Here is a 22016-nt window from a genome sequence, read left to right as displayed (position 1 = left end):
CATTTTATTTTAAAACATGCTAATTTTCCAGTGATTAACCCTCCTTTTGATATGTCTAGGATTTTTTAATCTGAAAAGTCATAATTTCTTTTTTAAAAAGGTTAAAAAAGTAATGCCCTTCTTGAAAAATCTACTCATAAAGAAAGGCAGCCAATTAAGCCATATATCAGGAAGACTGGTCATATACCAGGTAAGCACTGTATTTAATTAAAGAGAATAGAGGTATGCAGATATCATTAATAAGTGTTACTAACTTTGACAAAGTTACTGAAACAAATTAGGAAAGGTAGAAATATGGAAAGTTACACCAGCCATAAGAGTGTCATGTACACTGCCTAAATCTGAAACATCAAGATTTTAAGAAATTTATTAACATTCAATGTTATATCAGTTTCAGGTGTACAACACAGTGATGCATGAAATGACAGCCAAAATAAGCAGCTACCATCTATCATCATACAAAGTTGCTACGATATTACTGACTATATTCCTTATGCATACATTGTGTCTGGTGACTTAACTATTTTACAGCTGGAAGCTTGTGCCTCTTAATTCCCTTTACCTCTTTTGTCTGATTTCCCCAGCCCCTCCCCTTTGGTAATCACCAGTTTGTTCTCTGTAGAGATGAGTCTCTGAAACATTAAGATTAAAAACAAAACGCTCCACATTGTGATGCTGTTCATGATCTCTTAACTGCTCATTAGAAAATATATCAATAATTCTTTGAAATGTACTTTTGTTGCTGCTATTAAATTCACGCTAAACTGTGTTTAACACTTTTTACTTAAAACTACATTTAGGTTACGAATATATGCGGAATCATGATAGCATACTTTTAGCAGTCGGACATTATTCATTGTAAAACTTAAAAAAAAACCTGGTTACAATACAGCCCAATTTTTATAAAAAGCCTATCTATCCTTCCTTTTTTCCACCTGTATACCTGCAAAGAAATGTATCTAAAATAAAGGTCAACATTAGTGATGATAACTACTTATGGGGGAGATTTTAAAAGATATTCTTGGTACCTTTTTTATTGTAATTCTTTAAAATAAGCAGGTATTACTTTTGGAAAAATGAGAAAGGTTTTCTCCTTTATGCACAACTTTATAAAAGTATCTGCTGCTGCTGCTAAGTTGCATCAGTCATGTCTGATTCTGTGCGACCCCGTGGACAGCAGCCCACCAGGCTCCCCCGTCCCTGGGATCCTCCAGGCAAGAACACTGGAGTGGGTTGCCATTTCCTTCTCCAATGCATGAAAGAAAAATGAAAGTGAAGTCGCTCAGTCGTGTCTGACTCTTAGCGACCCCATGGACTGTAGCCTACCAGGCTCCTCCGTCCATGGGATTTCCCAGGCAAGAGTACTGGAGTTGGGTGCCGTTGCCTTCTCCGATAAAAGTATCTACTGTTAAGGAATTCCTGTTGAAAATTAAGCAGTATGGTTCAGATACACAGTTTTCTGGTTACCTAACTTCATGTAGGGTTGTTGCACCGCACCCTGCAGGCCTGAAAGCCTTGTGGTTGCCCAGCCTGGAGACCAAAGAAAGGGACCAGGAGAAAATGACAGACACTAATGATTTATCAGATAGAAAAATCTTACATGTCTGAAGCCTGGGACCTGGAAAACATCCCACCCTGTAGAGCAGACAAGACACGGCAGCCATTTTTGCTACTTGCGGGAAGGAGGAGCTACCATTTAAAGGCGGAACTGCCGTCAGGTTGGCTCACCAGTTACCAGAAAAACCAGCAGCTGAGGGAGGGGGCAAGAAACTAGGCAGTAACTGATTAAGCCCTATAATTAAGAGGACTGGATAGTCATGTGAGTGAAGCAGGGCCTGGTCAGCAGAGAATACAGAGAGCAAGGGAACAGCATTCTTGAATGGCCTGACCAAACAGGTATTAAAGTTTTTACCTAGGCTAGTGGATAATGATTAGGTCCCCAACTCCAGCCTCTGGGGGTAGTGGTGTGGAAAGGTGGTTCAAAACACCATATCCTCACAACTCTAAGATAATAATGACTAATGAGTACTGCATTTATACAATATATAAAACACAATCCTGAGCACTCTATTAATTCATTGAATCTTAATGATGTCTATAAGGTAGCTAAATAATTTTCCATTTTACAAATGAAGTACAGTGAACTTACCTACTTATCAGAGGAGCTGGATTTGAACCTGTATCTTCTGTTCTTAATCACTATACCAGGGATTCCCACATTTTGCTGCCCATGGGAATGACCCAAGGATCTTTAGAAAACACTGGTGTCTGGCTCCCACATGCAAATATTCTAATTAATGCCGGGTGTGACCTGAGCAACAGATTTTAAAAAGTTCTTGGGATTGATTCCAATGTGAGGTAAAACAGGGGGACCACTATACTATACCTTTCCGCTGCTGGTCATCCTTAGCTAGCTGCTATCAAGCCTGAGTGAGTATCAGAATCACCTGATAAGGTTTAGAACTTCAAGGCCCCTACCCCATCACAGCCCAAGGGACCTGGGCTGAGGTATTGTTTTTAATGCTTCTCAGGTGATTCTCACCTCATGTAGACAAAGTGAAAGTGAAAGTGAAAGTGAAGTCTTGTCTGACCATTTGCGACCCCATGGACTGTAGCCTACCAGCCTCCTCTGTCCATGGGATTTTCCAGGCAATAGTACTGGAGTGGATTGCCATTTCCTTCTCCAAGCTAGAGGCAAACTGCATAGGGAGATACCAGCTGCCTCCTGTGTTAACAATCAGTGCCCAATTGAGGGAGGGTTTTTAATTAATTTGAAGAGCATAATTCAAATGGATGGGGCACACACACAAAAATAAGAAAACGTTAAGAACCACTGTCAAATATTGGAGAGCATGGTTTTTCATTTCCTTATGGTCTTATAGGTTCTGAATTATTCTGGAAATAATAGGACTTTCTTCAACTGTCTCTGAGATTGAAATTAGTGTTTTCTCTGATGAGAAAGTTACCGAAGAGTTTCCTTGGCTACAGATTTCCTTTTATTCCCCTTTAGGTAAAGGTGTTCTCCTGGGTTTCATCTGGGGCTACCACAGATACAACAAGGGCATTTTGCTAGCCATCCATTTGAGGCCTCATAATAGTGAAAGAAAAACTTTTTTAAGAATATGTCAGAAATTTACTTAGTTGAAAATAAAACACTAAAAGAAGACTAAGGCTCAAAAACTTAAACCTGAAGACAGAGGAATAAAATCCGCAAAACGTTACGCACAGTCCTTGAAAAATAAACTAAATAACTTACAACTGAGCAAAGAGGAAACCTGAGGTTGAAAGCAGAACCACGTCTAAAAGGCAGAGTCAAAGTGGAAATTCACATATGCCAGATCTGGTTTGGGAACCCATCATCGGAGTCTCATGTATTACACAATAACAACACCTACTGAATGCTTACAGTGTGCCAGGTACAATGCTAAGCCTTGGACTTGGCAACCTAAAGCCAAAGATTCTAATGTAACAGAACCTGGCTCCAGGATACCTGGCATTAAAAAGACAATAATTAATCAGCTTGAGGGCAGTTCTCAACAATTTGTTTCCCTTACACACAGGTACACGTAAGTCCTACATTTGATAGTCAGGGACTGAACACAGAGTCAAAAAAATATACTATCAGTGTGGCTAGTCTACATAGACTTGAAATTCAGTTAGGAGTTTAACTTGCCAGGTTCAAGATCAAAATCTCCAATAACCACACAAAAAATCCTAATTTAGCTGATGAAAAAAAGATCCTTATGCTTTAGCAACCATATAGGTGGCAGAACTGATACCTTATGAAAATTAGTTCTATATTTTTATCCAGATAACAGTCTACAAGGCAATGAGTTTCAAAATTCTTGAAAGATCAATCACTTTTCAAGATTCTGAATTACTTAAACTATAAATTATCCTTGGTTATTCCTCATTTCTGACTCTACTATAACCAGATCCTAGGTGTATGTCTGCCAGCAAGAGCCAGTGCACCAATATTACCATACATGCAGAATTTCTTTAGGTCTGAACTAGTTCAAAGACTCAAACAGTCAGCAAACAAGGTATCAACTGAAACTTCAGTTCAGTTCAGCCACTCAGCCATGTCTGAGTCTTTGTGACCCCATGGACTGCAGCACACCAGGACTCCCTGTCCATCAACAACCCCTGGAGTTCACTCAAACTCATGTCCACTGAGTCAGTGATGCCACCCAACCATCTCATCCTCTGTCATCCCCTTCTCCTCGTGCCTTCAATCTTTCCCAGCATCAGGGTCTTTTCAAATGAATCAGCTCTTCACATCAGGTGGCCAAAGTATTAGAGTTTCAGCTTCAGCATCAGTCCTTCCAATGAATATTCAGGACTGATTTCCTTTAGGATGGACTGGTTGGATTGCCTTGCTGTCCAAGGGACTCTGAAGAGTCTTCTCCAGCACCACAGTTCAAAAGCATTAATTCTTGGGCACTCAGCTTTCTTTATAGTCCAACTCTCACATCCATATATGACTACTGGAAAAACCATAGCCTCGACTAGACGGACCTTTGTTGGCAAAATAATGTCTCTGCTTTTTAATATGCTATCTAGGTTGGTCACAACTTTTGTTCCAAGGAGCAAGCATCTTAATTTCATGGCTCCAGTCACCATCTGCAGTGATTTTGGAGCCCCCCAAAATAAAGTCTGTCACTGTTTCCATTGCTTCCCCATCTATATGCCATGAAGTGATGGGACCAGATGCCATAATCTTAGTTTTCTGAATGTTGAGTTTTAAACCAACTTTTTCACTCTCCTCTTTCACTTTCACCAAGGGGCTCTTTCATTCTTCGCTTTCTGCCATAAGGATGGTGTCATCTGCATATCTGAAGTTATTGATATCTGCTGCCAGCAATCTTGATTCCAGTTTGTGCTTCATCCAGCCCAGCATTTCTTATGATGTACTCGGCATATAAGTTAAAGAAGCAGGGCGATAATATACAGCCTTGACGTACTCCCTTCCCGATTTGGAACCAGTCCATTGTTCCCTGTCCAGTTCTAACTGTTGCTTCCTGATCTGCATACAGATTTCTCAGGAGGCAGGTCAGGTGGTCTGGTATTCTCACCTCTCGAGGAATTTTCCACAGTTTGTTCTGATCCACACAGTCAAAGGCTTTGGCATAGTCAAAGGTATGACCTAAATCAAAAAAGAACTTCCCAAATGATTTGACAGTAAGTTACCTGCAGTTATTTATAATGAAAGAAATTTAGCATGGCTCTTACAGAACTTGTACTTTGAAGCTGAACTGAATGTGGGTGAGCCTGTGAGAACAGGTTGGAAGCAAAGTACACACTTAGATAATATAGTCGTTGCTGTGGTTCACCCAAATGTGTGAGAGTATCTTCCTAAATTACCAGGCCTAAAATTACCAGGCAAAATTTATGTTGGGGAGATACTCCAGCTTAGGACTAGATGTCAACTGGACTGGTTTAACGGCTCCTTGAGGTCATGAGATTTGACAACACAACTCAGCAGTCAGGGAGCCGTGTCTGCTATTCACTGTTGTCAGTGTATCTCCTCTATCAATTTATATATTCAATAGATAATAAATTAATGAGGAGGGGAGCTTAAGGTCTTTAAAATGTAACAGTCATATAACAATGAAATGCAGTGAGCCTATACTGGAAAAAAAGGCTGTTGAAAAACATCAGCAAAACTGGAATGGATTGTAAATTAAATTCTAGAAAAAGTCTATCAGTGTGATATGAATCTAGTAACTGAACTGTGGTTATCTAAGGTAAGCTTTGTTCTTAGAAGTAAACAATTGGGTATTAGGAGGTTCAGGAGTATAATTTATGAAACCTACTTTCAAATGATACAGCAAAACAGATCATACAAATATAAAGATAATGATGAAGCAAATGTGTAACACATTTATTGGTAAATCTGGAAAAAGGGTGAATGGAATTCTCTCTACTACTCTTACAACTTTTCCATAAGTTTGAAATTGCTTCAAAATTAAAAGGAATTAAAATGAACTAGCTTAATTTATCCTCAACATCAAAACCTAAAGGACAAACAAGTGAGAACGGGAAACAAATCTATACCGTGTCATTATGCTTCTGAGCCAGAGAGTGCTGAACATTTTACCAAGGTCATTGTACAGAATCCAAACAATTTGTGTTTTGAGTCAGTTGGGTTGGTTAGTCACTGAACTCCACAGTTTTGTAGCTCTGTGACTTTATTCTCTCCATCTTCTTGAGTCTAAGTGTCCTCCTCTGTGAAGTGGAGATAATGCTGCCAAGAGCACAAGATGAGTGAGATGATTAAATGAGATGCTAATATCAAGTACTGAACACCTCATCTGCATACCACTGTGATGAGGGTTGGGAGACAAATCTCTATGGGACTCTAAGTTTCTGCAAGTCTTATGTAAAACCCAACTGCTCTTTGCCCTGGACTATCTTTTCAAGGATGCTTGTATTACAAATAGCTTTGTGAGACAAAAACAGTGTTGCACATCAGAATAAAGGGGAAAATGTCTGCTGTCATTACAAAAGTCTCAGGGTCCTCTCCTATATAATACACATCATCTGATCCTCTGCACAGGGCCCTCTGGGAAGAGTTGGAGCTTGGGGAATCCACACAAGAAAATGTTGATACTCTGGCTACTACTTTTGCTGGGAATAATGAAATAATATAATCCTTTCTCCCAGGACTCTTATAATATTTTCTGCCACTGTCCATGAACTGTGGCTGACTAACTTGTAGGGTAAAATCACAAAATCTTCACAGTTTTCAACACCAAGCCCTCTGTGTTAATACTACATTATTAAAGCTTATCAATAGCCCTGTAAAGTTCAGCAAAATGCTGCGTGGTACAAGTAAGATATTCCATATCATCATCATCAATCCTTGCAATAAATTAGCAATCAATACCATCATCTGATAGCTGACAGATTAATTAAAAGCTGCCAAGAGTAAATCTGTTACATTAATGAAAGGACTGGAATTTGAATTCTTTGCACTTCTACCATGTCATCTCACAGTCTTAAAATTATGAACTTATTTGGAGAAGCTGAAAAGTTTATTACATCCCAACAGGTATGATTCAGGCACTTTGCTGATCTGGGGAAAGAAAAGTGAAGAAAACAGGCTGACTTCGTGACGCTTATAACATACATCAAAACAAGTAAAACATGACAAAATAATTAACTCAAGTGTTATGACAGAAGCAGACAAGGGACTGAGATAGAGAATAACTGGAGGACCGTATTTATCAAACTATAGGTTGTCAGTTGGGAATAATTCAGTGAGTTACAACCAGCATTTCTGAAGAAAAATGAAGCAGTACAGAATAGAAAAGAATGCACACAGATTACAAACTATTGTTCTGTGCAACTTCCATCTAGTATAGGAAGTCATAGTACAAAGTGCATTTCTTCAAGGCACAGGGAATAATCTATGCAATCCGAATGTGATGGCAATGGAAAAAACTTACTAGGTTGGAAAACAAGAAAATTATAGTGTGGTTACAATCCTACAGAAAGAAGGGCTAGAGTGGCATGAATTACTGTTAAGGTTCTGACAGTGAGTTTGTGTAGTTTTAAACAGATAAGTGATTTGATTTATGCTCTAGAAGTCACTTTTGTTGCTATAAAGAGAATGCATTGGAGACAGGGCAAGAATGAAGACAGAAAGACCCATCAGAATGCTGCTGTAAGTAGCTGATGCAGGTGACAATGGTAGTTTGGCCTGGGGTGGAGGAAAGAAGGAACAGCAGCAATGGGAAAAGAGTGGATGAATTCAAGATATTGTTTTGAAAACAGAATCAAAAGAACTTGATGAAGTAAGCATCAGAGGTATACTCTAAAGAATCAGTCATACCCAAATATTGTGGTTCCATGAGCATGCCATGCTCTCTTATGTGTCTATGGATATGCTCTCCATGAAAAATCCTATCCCCACCAAGCTCTCACTCTCCTCACTTAGTATACTGCTACTCAACCTCTCCTCAACAGCATCTTTTCCACAAAGCCTTCTCTGACACTAACAGGCTGTCTTCTCCATATTCCCTCAGCATTTCACACATGGTTTTAATACAGTGGTTACAGACTGCACTGCAGCAACCTGTTTATACGACTGTTTCTCAAGTTAGTCTGGAGCCACGCCAGGAAAGAACCCATATTCCATTTACTTTCAGCTTTGGGTCTGAGGTGCTTAAAAACTTTAGGTGCTTAGAAAGTGCTTAGAAAACTTTAGACTCCGAGAACCAGAGAAATGGCAACATAAAAAGATCTCAGCTGAGTTGCTAGTGTTGAAGATGGAAAGATGAGACCAGGAACCAGTTAGTAGGAGTGTCCAAGATGACCGGGTAGGAAGACCCTGAACTCACCTCCTCCCGTGGATATAGCAAAATTACAACTATTTACAGATCAACTATTGAAGAGAAAGACCTGAAGACTAGCAGAAAATGTCTTCTTACAATTAACGATATAAAGAAGGAACCACAACTACAATGGGTAGGAGAGGTGGAGAATAGTATAATCCCATACTCCCAAACGGACAGGAAAATTACAAGACCAGAGGTTCTTCCAAAGGAGCGGGGGATCTGAGCCCCACATCAGGCTCCCCAGCCTGGAGGTCTTGCACCAGAAAAACAAGTTCTCAGAACATGTGGCTTTGAACGGTGGAGGGGTTAACTTTCGGGAGAGCCAGAGGTTTGCAGGAAACAGACTCTACTCTTAACAGGTGCACACAAAATCTCATACACGCTGAGACCTATGGCAGAAGCAGTACTTCAAAAGGAGGAAGAAAAAAGTGAGTGAGCCTGCACGAAACTAAATAACTTTTGCACCGCTAAACAAACAAGGTCACCTACTGAATGGGAGAAGATAATTGCAAACGATACACCAGACAAGGGGTTGCTGCTGTTGCTAAGTCGCTTCAGTCGTGTCCAACTCTGTGTGACCCCACAGACAGCAGCCCACCAGGCTCCCCCATCCCTGGGATTCTCCAGGCAAGAGTACTGGAGTGGGGTGCCATTGCCTTCTCCAGACAAGGGATTAGCATCCAAAATATATAAAGAATTCATACAACTCAAAAACAAACAAACAAACAAAACCTAATTAAAAAATGGGCAGAGGACTCGAACAGACGTTTTTCCAAGATATAGAGAGGGCCAATAGGCACATGAAAAGATGTTCAGCATAACTAATCATCAGGCACATGCAGATCAAAACCACAATGAGATGTCAATTCACATCTGGCAGAATGGCTATTATCAAAAGACAACAAATAAATAACAAGCGTAAGTGAGGATACGGAGAAAGAAAACCCTTGTGCACTGATGTTGGGAATGTAAATTGGTGAAGCCACTATGGAAAACAGTATGGAGATTTTTCAAAAAATTGAAACTAGAAATGCCATGCTGCTGCTGCTGCTAAGTCGCTTCAGTTGTGTTCGACTCTGTGCGACCCCACAGACAGCAGCCTACCAGGCTCCCCCGTCCCTGGGATTCTCCAGCCAAGAGTACTGGAGTGGGTTGCCATTTCCTTCTCCAATGCATGAAAGTGAAAAGTGAAAGTGAAGTCGCTCAGTGGTCTCTGACTCTTTGCGACCCCATGGACTGCAGCCTACCAGGTTCCTCCACCCATGGGATTTTCCAGGCAAGAGTACTGGAGTGGGTTGCCATTGCCTTCTCTGAGAACTGCCATACAATCTATGAATTTCACTTCTAGGTATATCTTCAAAGAAAATAAAAACCCTAGTTCAAAAAGATATATGCACTCTTACGTTCATTACAGCATTATTTACTATGGCCAAGATATGAAAGCAATGTAAGTGCCCATCAATAAATGTATGGATAAAGAGCATGTGGTATATGTATACCATGGACTATTATCCAGCCATTAAAATTAAAATAAGGAGTCTTGCCATTTGCGATGACAAGGATGGATCTAGCGGATATTACACTATGTGACATGTCACACAGAGAAAGGCAAATATTGTATGGTTTCACTTTTATGTGGAATCTAAAATGCAAAACAAATGATCAAACATAAGTAAAAAGAAACAGTTACAGCTAAAGAGAACAATCAACTGGTTGTCGGTGGGGAGGTGCTGAAGAAAAATATCAATAGGTAAGGGCGATTAAAAAAAAAACTAGACTCATTAATCAAAATTTGCAGAATTAATGTGTTCTTTCATGTAACACATTCCTTCATTCCTAAATTAGGTAAGGAACCGCATTCATAAAGGTATGTATTGCACGTATTATTTTTATCCTCGTCTCAGATCATCTCTCAATTATCTTGTTTGGGGAAAGATGTTTGCTTAGTCTTAGTTTATGTTGTCACACAACTCTGCTATATTCTGTTTAATGATCAGATTGTGCTCCTCACCTTCACAAACTAAACAGCACAGTGTATAGGAAGAAGCTGATTTCAAATTTAGATCTCTGTTCATGAACCAACACTTCGGTAGGTTATTTAATCTCTCTGAATCTCAATTTGCTCAACTGTATCACAAGGTTAATACTTCTCTATTGTAGGGGTGTCCCAAGGTTTAAATGTGAAGTAATTAGCACAAATATACTCAATACATATTTATTCCTGTTTCCCCAGCTTGGTTTCTCTATAAGGAAGAATACAGCCTTTGCAAAACTAAACATAAAACCTTTCTGGTAATGGCACTATCTTGACCTCGGGGCTTTGAATGAAAACCAACTCACATACACACAAAAGCTTGGATGCTGAGGTCCAAAGCTACCTACCCCAGACATAGTTTACGTGATTAACGTTTTTATTATTCATGTTAACATGATTTTATTATTTCTTTGCTTTCAATAGCATGATTTTACTTTTTTGGAAGAGTGGAAAAAAAACTATTTTTGATGAACTCTAACGTTCCAGTGTTTTATTCCCATCCTTACTACAGAGTTGTTTAAATAGTGAAACTGATTCTCCCTAAAACCGAGTTCCTCTGCCAAGTTCACGATTAACCTCTCAATCCAAAATATTATTCCCTTTCTTGTCTAACACCTGATCCCCTCAAGACTGAGGAGGAGCATCAAAGAAAAGGGATTGAAACCAACCAGGACCTTGTGGGTCCCTCTTGGGTATAAAAAAACTTTTAGTTCCCTTCAGCCCTCTAGCTCTTCCTTGAGTTCCAAATAGGCAGTTCAAACAAGTTATAAATCCGGAAAGTGAGGGAATACAGAAAAAAAAGGAAAAGCAGTCAATCAGGCAGGGAGAAGGCAGAATCCTAATTACCCTCAGAGGATACACAAAACAATCTACTTTGAATTCCTCTACTGGAACTAGGTGTCCACCCAGGTTAAGGAGGGTTAACTACCTGCTAGCTAAGAACTCGGACTGTTTAGAACCTAAGGAATGAAGATGTTGATCCTTTCTGACCCTGGTGATTTCAACTAAACCTTATACTCTCAACCACTGACTTAATCTGATATGGAATTCACCTGCTCAAGCACCTTCACGAAAATGCACAATACCTTTAGCTTAAAACCTCCCCGATTTTGCCACCTGATAAGATAATGCTTTGGGAAAGGTAACCCTTGGCAACCCCCACTTCTCCGTACTTGAGGCAAGTAATAAATCCTTCCTTCTCATCTTTGGTTTGGCTGCGTCTTCCGCCCCTACACCCCTCAAGAGGCAAACTGTTTTCCAGGAACAATATGCCTCAGAATCAAGACAAATAGGGCCTCGTGTTACATTTGGAGTTAGCAAAAATAACGCTAGGACGGGCAGCCAAAATGACTGCAAGAGAAATGACTGGTTTTGAAGTTAGCTCTTTTCAAATGGAAATTCAGATCCATCATCAACTACACTTAGAACGGAACACTAACTTCTAGAGGGTCTAGGCACGGCCCACTGACTTTCTATCCAGCTAACGCTCACTGAGCTGCGGGGCGGTAAGCAGTGAGCGAGGCAATGTGCGCCTTTCAAGGTTTACTTTTCACCCTGAAAACTGATCTGGGCCGCAGGCTCAACCCTCTACCGGGTTTGCCTCGGCCGCTCCAGCACCTCCTGAAAGCCGAAAGCAAGCGGGAAAAACAAACGGTATCAGCAGAACCCGCGCGGCCTCCCGGTGACTGGGGGCTGGCTCGCAGCGGTGAAAGGGGCTTCGTGGCTCAGGGGTCCACCATATGCCAGTTCCCGTGCCCGTACCTGACTGGCGATGGACCTGCGGAAACCGCACGCCATGTCTGACTCCACGAAGCGGGTTCCAGCTGGAAGGTCCAGAACTTCGCTCCTCCCTTCTCTGCACGCCCCGCCTACGCGCGCCGGAAGCCCGCCCCGAAGGGTGCTGCCAGCCAATCAAACAGCAGCGTGGCCCGCTACTAACCTCCGCCCCGCTGCCGCGAGGGAGCGCGGGAAATCCCGAGTGCATCTGGAGTTCCACGGGTTGCTAGAGCCATGGCTACCTCTTCGGTGTCCAAGGTATGTGGGGGCGGACGCCCATTAGGACTCCATAGCTGCCTCATTCTCTTGTGAAGGAAGGATGAAGCAGAGGTTACATTGTCCAGTTGTCTTAGCTCGAGGGGCAGGAGCGGCGGGCGGAGCTGAAGCATCTTTGCTCCGCGTCTAGTGGAGGCCAACTTTGCTTGGGGAGCGAAGACGCCGAAATGCCTTAGTGTTTTGCCTCGGAGGTTTTAAGTTCTGCTTTGTGGAGGTCGGATCCCGGGAGGATGTGCCCTAGTCTGCCCTCTTTTTTCCTTCTGTTGTTTGTTGTACGCCAAACGCTGTTAGGTACCGAGATACAAGTGGTAAACAAAATAGACGCAGATATTTTCATTATTACCAAAAGTTCTTTTAGTGCCTCTTTGGACGCTAAGTGCCGGTTAGTAATATTAGGAGTACAGCTGGAAGCTCCTGAAACTTAAGTTGTGTGATAAACCTGTGACTGCAGATATGGTTGCAAAGACTTTTCTCCGGTTCAAACAGTAAATTAATGAAGGATATACCATGGATTTAATTTTTAATTTTAATTAAAACCACGTTAGAATAAGATTATGAGATTCAGTACTTTGCAAGACTACATATTTGGGAAAAACTACAAACCATAGGATTCAAGCATACTGAAGTTTGAGCGACTGTGATGCTAGGTGCAAATGCCAGAAGAGCTGTCACTGCTAATTTTTTTTTTTTTTTTTAGGGTTGATGCTGTTTGTATTTTGCCCTGGTTATAAAGTTCATACGTTTTAAAAAAGTTTTATTGGGAGAATAGTTGTTTTACAGTGTTGTGTTCGTTTCTGTTGTTGTTGAGTTGCTAAGTCCTGTCCTTGTACAACAAATGAATCAGCAATAAGTATACCTAAATCCCCCCTTTTTTGAATTTCTTTCCTGTGGGTTCCATAGGTTTTGAGTGGTCTGTCCCCTAATCCTTTTTGTTGCTTAAGCTTTTCTTATTTTTGTATATTGTGCAGGATTGTGAGAGTTTTATGGTTTTTTCTTTTTTCAGGAAAGCATTTATGAGATAAGAGATGCTTGTATTGACATAATTATGAAGGACACCTTACGTAAATGAGAATCTTTAAGGACTGTTTCATTGGTTTATGGAACTGTCATCTTCCTTTTTGCTTTAAACTAAACTTCTCTTTTCTTGTCATGTTTTCTGGCTGTTGGCTTTCCTCCCGTCTTCTTCCATCTCCAACACCATTTCTTGACCAGTAGTTCAAAGTGAATAATGGTATTACTCCCGCTGCCATATATTGGGATCCATTCCCAGGGCTCTTCATGGTTCTTTTTCCTGCTCCTGAATTGCATGTGGCTATAGAAAGGAGGCAGTGACAAGCTTGTCATGGCACCAAAAGATTTTTCTTAAAGAAAATTTAAAAATACTTGTGTATTTTAAATCATTCTGTTAGTTGCAGATAAAATTGTTCAAGACACAATTCTTATTTTGGACCCTGCTTCCTAGGTAGCTCAGTGGTAAACAATCTGCCTGCCAATACAGGAGACATGGGTTCAATCCTTGGGTCAGGAAGATTCCCTGGAGAAGAAAATGGCAACCCACTCCAGTATTCTTGCCTGGAAAATCTTGTGAAACAGAGGAGCCTGGCGGGCTACTGTCCATGGAGTCATGAAAGAGTCAGACACAACTTAGCGACTCAACAACAATTCACATGGCCAGTTTATATTTGTACAGCAGTCCTTGGATCTATCCTGAGATGGGTTTTCCTAGATATATTTCTTTCATTTTCCATAGAAATGGAAATCTTGAAGAAGCTGTCCATGATACAGCTTTAGGATTGTAGAGCAAACATAGGACCAGCACCTGGTGGCCTGTGTATCACTAGTCAAATAATATGAAACTCAGTGTAGCTAGGAAATTACCAAAAAAATTATTTGACAAGTATTCATCCATCTTGTATACTGATTGCCTAATGTATATGTTAACACTGTCCTAAACACTGGGAAGACAGTTATGAGTTAAATGCAGTCTGTACTCTGAAGGTGCTTACTAACTGGGGAGACACTCATAAATAGCTATCTTATATAGGGAAAATAATTTAAAACAAAGCAAAATAAAGATATACAAGTACTGTGAGATATTAAGGGAAGGAATAATTCTTCTGATTAGAGAAATTGGGAAAGGGTTCCCAAAGCAGGTGAATTGGAGTTGAACTTTAATGGATAAATGAATAAGGATTTTTTCAGATGAAGAAAGATATGTAAGGTGAATCAGTAGCCAGAATTGTTTGCCCTGCCAAGGTTCTAGATACTTGGAATTTAATTAAATAATGAATGTTTCTTTAGAGATGGGAAGGTGTCAGTATTTTTTATCATCTTGATGTTCATATTAATGTTCTTTTTTCACTAGGTTTTATAAAAATGGAGCTTTAATGGGTTTAAATTTCATCAGTTTTTATTTTCTTTGTCTCTTAGATTAGCTCCCAAAGAGTAAAATCAAAGAAGAGCTTCCCATGGGAGGGAGAAGAAAGAAGTGTTAAATTCCCTTGTTGTTTAAGAATTTCCCTTCTATAATTCAGATTGAAGGAAGATGATTTCTTAGCACTTTAAAGAAATGCCTTAAAAAATCTGTTTATTCATAAAATACTTTGTTAATCAGATTTGTCTACTCCTTGGCTGCTTTGACTTTATGCTATTTTTTCTCTGTCTTTTTTGTAGGGTTGCTTTGTGTTTAAGCCAAACTTCAAGAAGAGAAAGATCTCTGTGCCAATAGGTAAAATATCTTAAGATGAGATTTGTTAGTTTTCCTCCCTCAAGTGTGAACTAACCTAACTTTTAATGAATTAGTAATTCTCTTGCCTAAGCTTGCTTCACTTACTGTGTTGATAGAGCAGTTATGTTCGAAGGCATAGGACAAAGTGGTAAGGGCACTGCCCTAGGCTCTAAAAGAGGATGCATATGTACCTTCAAAAGACAAATTGAAATTTCCTTCAAAGGGTTACCGTTCTTCAAGAGAGATTGTCTTAAAAATCCCAGTGATTTCTTGGAATGAGGTAGGGAGAATTGACTGCACAAATGCAAGAGGGATTTTTTTGAGTGATGGGTATGTTCTCTAGATAGGATGATTACGTAAATGTAAACCTTGGTTAGGACATATCAAACTCTTAAATGGGCATATTTTATTATTTGTAAGTTATACTTAAATAAAATTAAATTATTAAAAAAACACTATCTTCTTCTTCTGAAAGTGAAGTGGCTCAGTCGTGTCCGACTCTTTGTGACCCCATGGACTGTAGCCCACTAGGCTCTTCCGTCCATGGGATTTTCAAGGCAAGAGTACTGGAGTGGGTTGCCATTTCCTTCTCCAGGGGATCTTCCCAACCCAGGAATCGAGCCTGGGTCTCCTGCATTGCAGGCAGACGCTCTTACCATCTGAGCCACCAGGGAAGTCTTCTTTTTCTTCTATTTATATCGAAATATCTGTTTAGTGGTCAAGTTAGAAGACTTGACAACTTCAAACAAATCAAGATGTTGTTATCAGTCAGAAAATGTTTATTGCACTGGTTCTCAATTGGGGCTGCAGATTATTAGTTATTTTTACATATTTATTTAGTTGCTCTGGGTCTTAGTTGTGGCACACAGGATCTTCCTTTGCCACATTTGAATTCTTAATTGCAGCATGTGGGATCTAGTTCCCTGACAAGGGATTGAACCTGGGCCCCCTGGCATTGGGAGCATGGAGGCTTAGCCAGTGGACCACCAGGGAAGCCCCAAGATTAGAATCACTTGAGCAACTTAAAAAAAAAAAAACTGATTATTTTTTCGGTGTAATTGTAGATTCATGTGCAGTTGTAAGAAAAAGTGGAGGGAGTTCCCTTGAACTCTCACTCATTTATCCCTGTTGGTAGCATATCTCGTGCCTGTAGTACAGTTTCACAGCTAGCAAGGTGACAGTGGTACAGTCTGTCAACCTTATTCATATTTCAACTTTCTTAAAAGCACTGATGCCCAGACCCTATCCCAGACCAATTGAATCAGATTCTTTGGAAGTGGGACCCAGGTGTTTATATTTTTTAAAAGCTCCTCTCAGGCATATTGAGTATTTCCACTCAATATTCAGTACTGTGAAGATTCATTCTGATGGGAAAATTATGTGCAGTTAAGTATACTCATGCGAAGAGTTGACTCATTGGAAAAGACTCTGATGCTGGGAGGGATTGGGGGCAGGAGAAGAAGGGGACGACCAAGGATGAGATGGCTGGATGGCATCACTGACTCGATGGACGCGAGTCTGGGTGAACTCCGGGAGTTGGTGATGGACAGGGAGGCCTGGCATGCTGTGATTCATGGGGTCGCAGAATCGGACACGACTGAGCAACTGAACTGAACTGAAGTATACTCATGCGCTAATTTCATATTAAAAAAGAAAAACTGGACTATCCTGTTGTTTGACTAAGAAAATAAACAGTTCAAATATATAAAATTGGATTTTTCTAAATCATCACAGAAAGTAGATCTTCAGAGTGTTAATCTTTCAGTTTGAGACCAGCTGGGCTTCCCTGGTGGCTCAGTCTGTGAAGAATCCACCTGCAGTGCAGGAGACTGGGGTTTGATCCCTGGGTTGGGAAGATCCCCTGGAGAAGGAAATGGCTACCCACTCCAGTATTCTTGCCTGGGAAATCCAGTGAACAGAGGAGCCTGCTGGGATACAGTCTATGGGGTGGCTGAGAGTTGGACACAACTGAGTGACTGACACACACACACACACACACACACACACACACACACATGTTAATTTGTTTAATCCTCTCAGCAAACTATGAAATCAGTTTTAAACTGTTTTCTCCACTAAAGTATGTGAGGATACTTAGACTAGAAAGAACTTTCTCAATGATAGTGCTAGCAAGTCGCAGAGCTGAGATTTGAAATCAAGCTGATTCCAGAGCCTACCGTCTAACCACTACTTAATACTGTCTCTCATAATGTGAGGCACGTTTTTGCTTAGAACTTTTTGTGTTGAATTTCACCTGTAACTTACTAAGATTTGTTTAAAGATTTTTAGTATTAATGAAACTAATATGTATAATTGTATAGTTTGAACTTTGAAGTACCTGAGGTGGTTTTTTTTTGGGGGGGGGCGGTATTTATGTGCTGATTAAAGGCCAACAGATACTGTTTTAATATGAAACTCTTAGGGGGAATTGACCCTGATTATAAGATGGAGCAGAAATGAGGAAAATAAATCCAGATTTTAGCACTTGCTTTTGCTGGCTTCAGTTCTTGAAACAAATTGCCTGAAGAAGTAGGAAGATGCTCTGCATTCCTCACCATCTGTCCCCTTGGCTTGAAGACACTTGGGCATATATATAAAAGAATGGTACCACTCCCTTGCCTCCACATTATGCGGATGACTGCACATCTGTAACCCAACTGGGCAAGGGGTGGAGAGGGAGACAGGGAGGGCCAGGCAGCCTGGCACTGTAGGGGGTGTTCACCCGAGTAAAGCCTCTAGAGTAGGAGCGGAAGGAATCTCAACAGCAAGAGCTTACCTCTTTAGTTCATCTTAATACCTACTTTTTTAACTTTTTACCTACCAGATCTACAAATGACAGCAGGTTAAAGTGTCCTACTGGTGTTTTTTCCCCTCCAAATTCTAATAGTTAAAATTATATATTTTGATGTAGCATAAAAAGTAATATCTTGATTTACCACTTTGTTTTATATGCTTTTACTCTTCAAATTATAATGACTTTTTCACAATTAAAATATAGATAAATTTAAAACATAAAATAGCTTTTTCTATTTAAGGACCTATGTTGTTCTGTTTTATCTCTTAATAATATTGTATCTTCTTGCTTTTATTTGGTTTGCATTTTTATTCTATATTCTTGTCTATCCTTTTACCATATGATGACTTCAGTATATTCTAAGGCTTTTGATAAATTTTAAAAATCAGTACTTGTCAAAAATTGAGTAACAATTAGAAAGAAGAGTTCCTCAACTTGAAAGAAAATTTCTATTCCAAACTATCAATTAACTTTAAAACTTTTTCAAAGGATACTAGCAGCATCTCAGTGAAATCAGAAAAAAAGATGTACTTTCCCAATTATTTTTTAATACCATGACACTTGTAGCTGCTGCAATAAAATATCTATCAGTAAACAACAGGAAATATGAAGAGAAGTGGAAAACTATAAGGCCAATAAAATATTTGAATATTTTACATAGTCAAATATTAAAAGAGAGACCTGTAGTATTTTGGGATGTGAATTTTTTTTAGCATATTAAAAATGTCACTTCTTCCCTAGTCAATCTATAGATTTTACTTTATGCAGTCGAACACCAGTATAATTCTTTTTGAGAAGTGACAAAATTAATTTGAAAGTGTCTTAAATTTTTTTTTCATATATATTAGTTTATATAAGACTTCAGCTGACACTTAATACTTTATTAGAAATATTCCAATTAAAAAGAATGAAAAGTATGCAAAGTATTTGGTAAGAAAACAAAAGCAGATCTTTACTATCATTGTGGAGTACTAGCTGACAATTACCGGTTTCTCCAGTGAGAATACAACTTACTTGTGATTGAAGAAATAATTCTTTTGTTTGTAAGCAATTTTTGCTAGGAAACAAACAAGGGACAGGAACCATATATAATTCTACTTTGATTAATTCATACAAGTGAAATGAAATAATTTTACTAATATACTCAAACTTTAATTATCTTTACTCCCAAGATTTATAAAAATTCAGTTATTTAAATAATTTGATTTAAATTTGGTATTTATATTTTTAATATGTAAGGGTAAGGAATCTCTGATGTTACAATAAGACAGGAAAAAAACAAAAGCATCTCATTAAAGAGATATAGCCAAATACAAAAGAATAATGTTTGATGGTGGTAGGGAGAAGCTGCATCTATTTGATATTAGAATGTACTACACAGCTACAATAATTAAAAGAGTTCAGAATTGTGTGGGAGTAGAGTTGGATTTGATAGAACAAAGGAAGTTCAAAAACAGTTTCAAGTGTATTTGTAAGTATTCAGACTGTAAGGGCATCTTACATTGGTGGGAGCAAGGATGGATTATTCAATAAGTGAGTATTTTTTAAACTGAAAGTTTGCAACCCAAGTGTGAGTCATGAAATCAATTCAGTGGGTCCTGACAGTTTTAAAAACAGGTTGGAAAATGTTTGCTATCACATGAAAATGAAAAGTACTTTTATAGGACTTTTTGTTTTTCATAGATGTACATGTATAGGATGTAAATGTGTTCCTTAGTATGGATAATGGTTTAAAGAGTTTGAAAACTGTTGCAATAAATAGTATGTTGATAAATGTCTAACCATTTAGAGGAAAACATTCAAGAAGGATGTAAAATGCAGACTAAATAAAAGACTGTGCTATACTATTTCAGCTGAACAAAGAATAAGAATAGTAGCAGTTAAATGAATGAGAATTAAATGAATGAAAATAGAAAAAGAATAGTAGCAGAAAAATTAATGAGAATCATTTAGTAAAGGAGAATTAAATGAATGAGAATCACTTAATAAAGGAGAGTTCAAATATGTGAAGTATACAGAACCTTATAATAAGAGCAAATAGAGAAAATATATTAATACTAAATGTATGTACCTCAAACCAAAACCATTAAATAAACTATTAGAAATTTTTAAAAAATGATAGAAATACAATCAAAATTAAAAAGATTTTTGAACTTACAAATACCATTAGTATAATAAAAATATGGCTATAAATAAAATTAAATATAAAGGATACTGAATGTTACTTATTCTAAAATATATATATTTCTGGTGTTTATTAAAAAATTCAATCCTGTCACTTCCTGTGTGATTTTACACAGAGATTTCCTAAGTGTTACCATGTAAAAAAGAAACTGACTGATTTCTTTCTGTGTTTTTAGAGGACTATTTTAGTAAAGGGAAAAATGCATCTGAGGACAGTAAGCTTCGCTTTGAAACTTACCAGTTAATATGGCAGCAGATGAAATCTGAAACTGAGGTGAATCCCTTTTATTTTTTTAAATAAATAAGGTTTCTTTAATATCATACATCTCATGTTTGTTGGCTTCCCATTTTACTTTCTACCAATTTATAAGAGTATTGATGACATATAGTTAATCTTGGTTAAGCATAATATGTATATCCTAAAACAAACCACAACACCCTTGTTTCAAGTATTAAGCCTAGCTTCAGGTATTGGGATATATATTTACAGTGGTGGCTCCTATGCATAGGCCATTTTCATATCGTCACTACTTTTAAATAGTGGCACTCTTTTTATTTTTTCAGTTAATTTTATTGGAGGCTACTTAGTTTCCAATATTGTGGTGGTTTTTGCCATACAGCGACATGAATCAGCTATGGGTATACATGCGTCCCCCATCCCAACCCCCTGACCCACCTCCCTCCCCATCCCATCCCTCTGGGTTGTCCCAGAGTGCTGGCTTTGAGTGCCTTGCTTCATGCATCGAACTTGCACTGGTCATCTGTTTTACATATGGTAATACACATGCTTCAGTGTAAATAGTGGCACTCTTTAAATTATCCATTCAGTTACACATTTGAGAAATCAAGCTAATTCTAGGCTACTTCATTCTCTCATCCCCTTTTTCAGTTGCCATGTTCTTAATATTTCAGCACTGAAAAGTTTCTCCACCATGGCAGATTTATAGATGTGGGGCCAGCATCTTGAGGGGACTTGTTTGGTTCGACCACACAGGACTGTATTTCTTGTTCTTTTGTGTCTTTAGGGGGCAGAGTTGTGCACTTCCAGTGTGTTACTGCTCCCCACCGCCCTCTGTTGCTTTCCCCCTGATGGCTTTGTTCTTCCTGTATTCTGTGGGACCCTTGAAGCAGTTTGGATTTATGGTTTCTAGTTTAAAAAATCTAAATGGTCCTAATAGATTGTCATTGTATCCTCTTAACTGATGTCCCTGCCTCTGATGTCAAACCCTTTGGGTCTGTTGCTTATCCCTATGCCACCACTGGCCAAATCCCGTGGGGGCAGATCTAGCCCTATGCCAGGCTACAGGGGTTTTCCAGCCCCACTACCAGTACAGCTCCTATGATCCCGTCTAATCTGGCCTTCGCAGATTAACCAGATTAACCCTTCTTAACCCCGATTTAATCATACCTCTGCTCCAAATCCCTTTAATGGTTCTCCCCACAGGACAAAATCCTAAGGCTTCAACATCAGGTATATATTTCCTTGGTCTGGTCCCTTGAGTGTTTTGTCCAGTCTCATCATTCCTGGCCACTTCTCATGTTCTTTATGCTTAGGTATGTCTTTGGTTCTCCAGATGATTGGTGCTTTCTTCCTTGTTTGCCTTCTCCATTGCCCATTCCTATTCCTTGTTCATTTTTTTTCCATCCACCATCACCTCCTGCATCACCTGCTCGGTGCTTTGGCTTAAGTATATTATCTGCTCAGCTTAAGTTAGATGGTCCTACTTTTTGCATAGATTGCTACAACAATATTGTAACAGTGTATTTTAATTTAGTTGTAAGTGTTTTATCTCAGTTCTTCTCTTTTCTTAGGGAAGAGATCTTTTCATTTGTAAGGTGATTAGAAAATGCTTGTTGAATAAATAAATCAGATATTTTAAA

General features: G+C 39.1%; 2 protein-coding genes across 4 annotated transcripts in view; one reads left to right on the top strand and one right to left on the bottom strand.

Moving 5' to 3' along the window:
* Positions 1 to 12221, bottom strand: part of RARS2 (arginyl-tRNA synthetase 2, mitochondrial) — a 72733-nt gene extending 60512 nt beyond the window's left edge. The window contains exon 1 of the mRNA XM_005684698.2: positions 12139 to 12221. Within this exon, the coding sequence (XP_005684755.1) occupies positions 12139 to 12174 (36 nt within the window). The 5' untranslated portion in view covers positions 12175 to 12221. The remainder of the gene's footprint in view (positions 1 to 12138) is intronic.
* Positions 12286 to 22016, top strand: part of ORC3 (origin recognition complex subunit 3) — a 73245-nt gene continuing 63514 nt past the window's right edge. For 2 of the 3 annotated variants that reach the window (XM_005684697.3, XM_005684696.3), the window contains exons 1-3: positions 12286 to 12411; positions 15103 to 15157; positions 20312 to 20409. In XM_005684697.3, the coding sequence (XP_005684754.2) occupies positions 12388 to 12411; positions 15103 to 15157; positions 20312 to 20409 (177 nt within the window). In that variant the 5' untranslated portion in view covers positions 12286 to 12387. The remainder of the gene's footprint in view (positions 12412 to 15102; positions 15158 to 20311; positions 20410 to 22016) is intronic. The other variant, XM_013966491.2, reaches the window with a different exon arrangement.

Source organism: Capra hircus, chromosome 9 (genome assembly GCF_001704415.2).
Source record: "Capra hircus breed San Clemente chromosome 9, ASM170441v1, whole genome shotgun sequence".
Lineage (NCBI taxonomy): Eukaryota > Metazoa > Chordata > Mammalia > Artiodactyla > Bovidae > Capra > Capra hircus.
The sequence above is the reverse complement of the archived record's forward strand: the minus strand, read 5'-3'. Positions and strand labels throughout refer to the sequence as shown.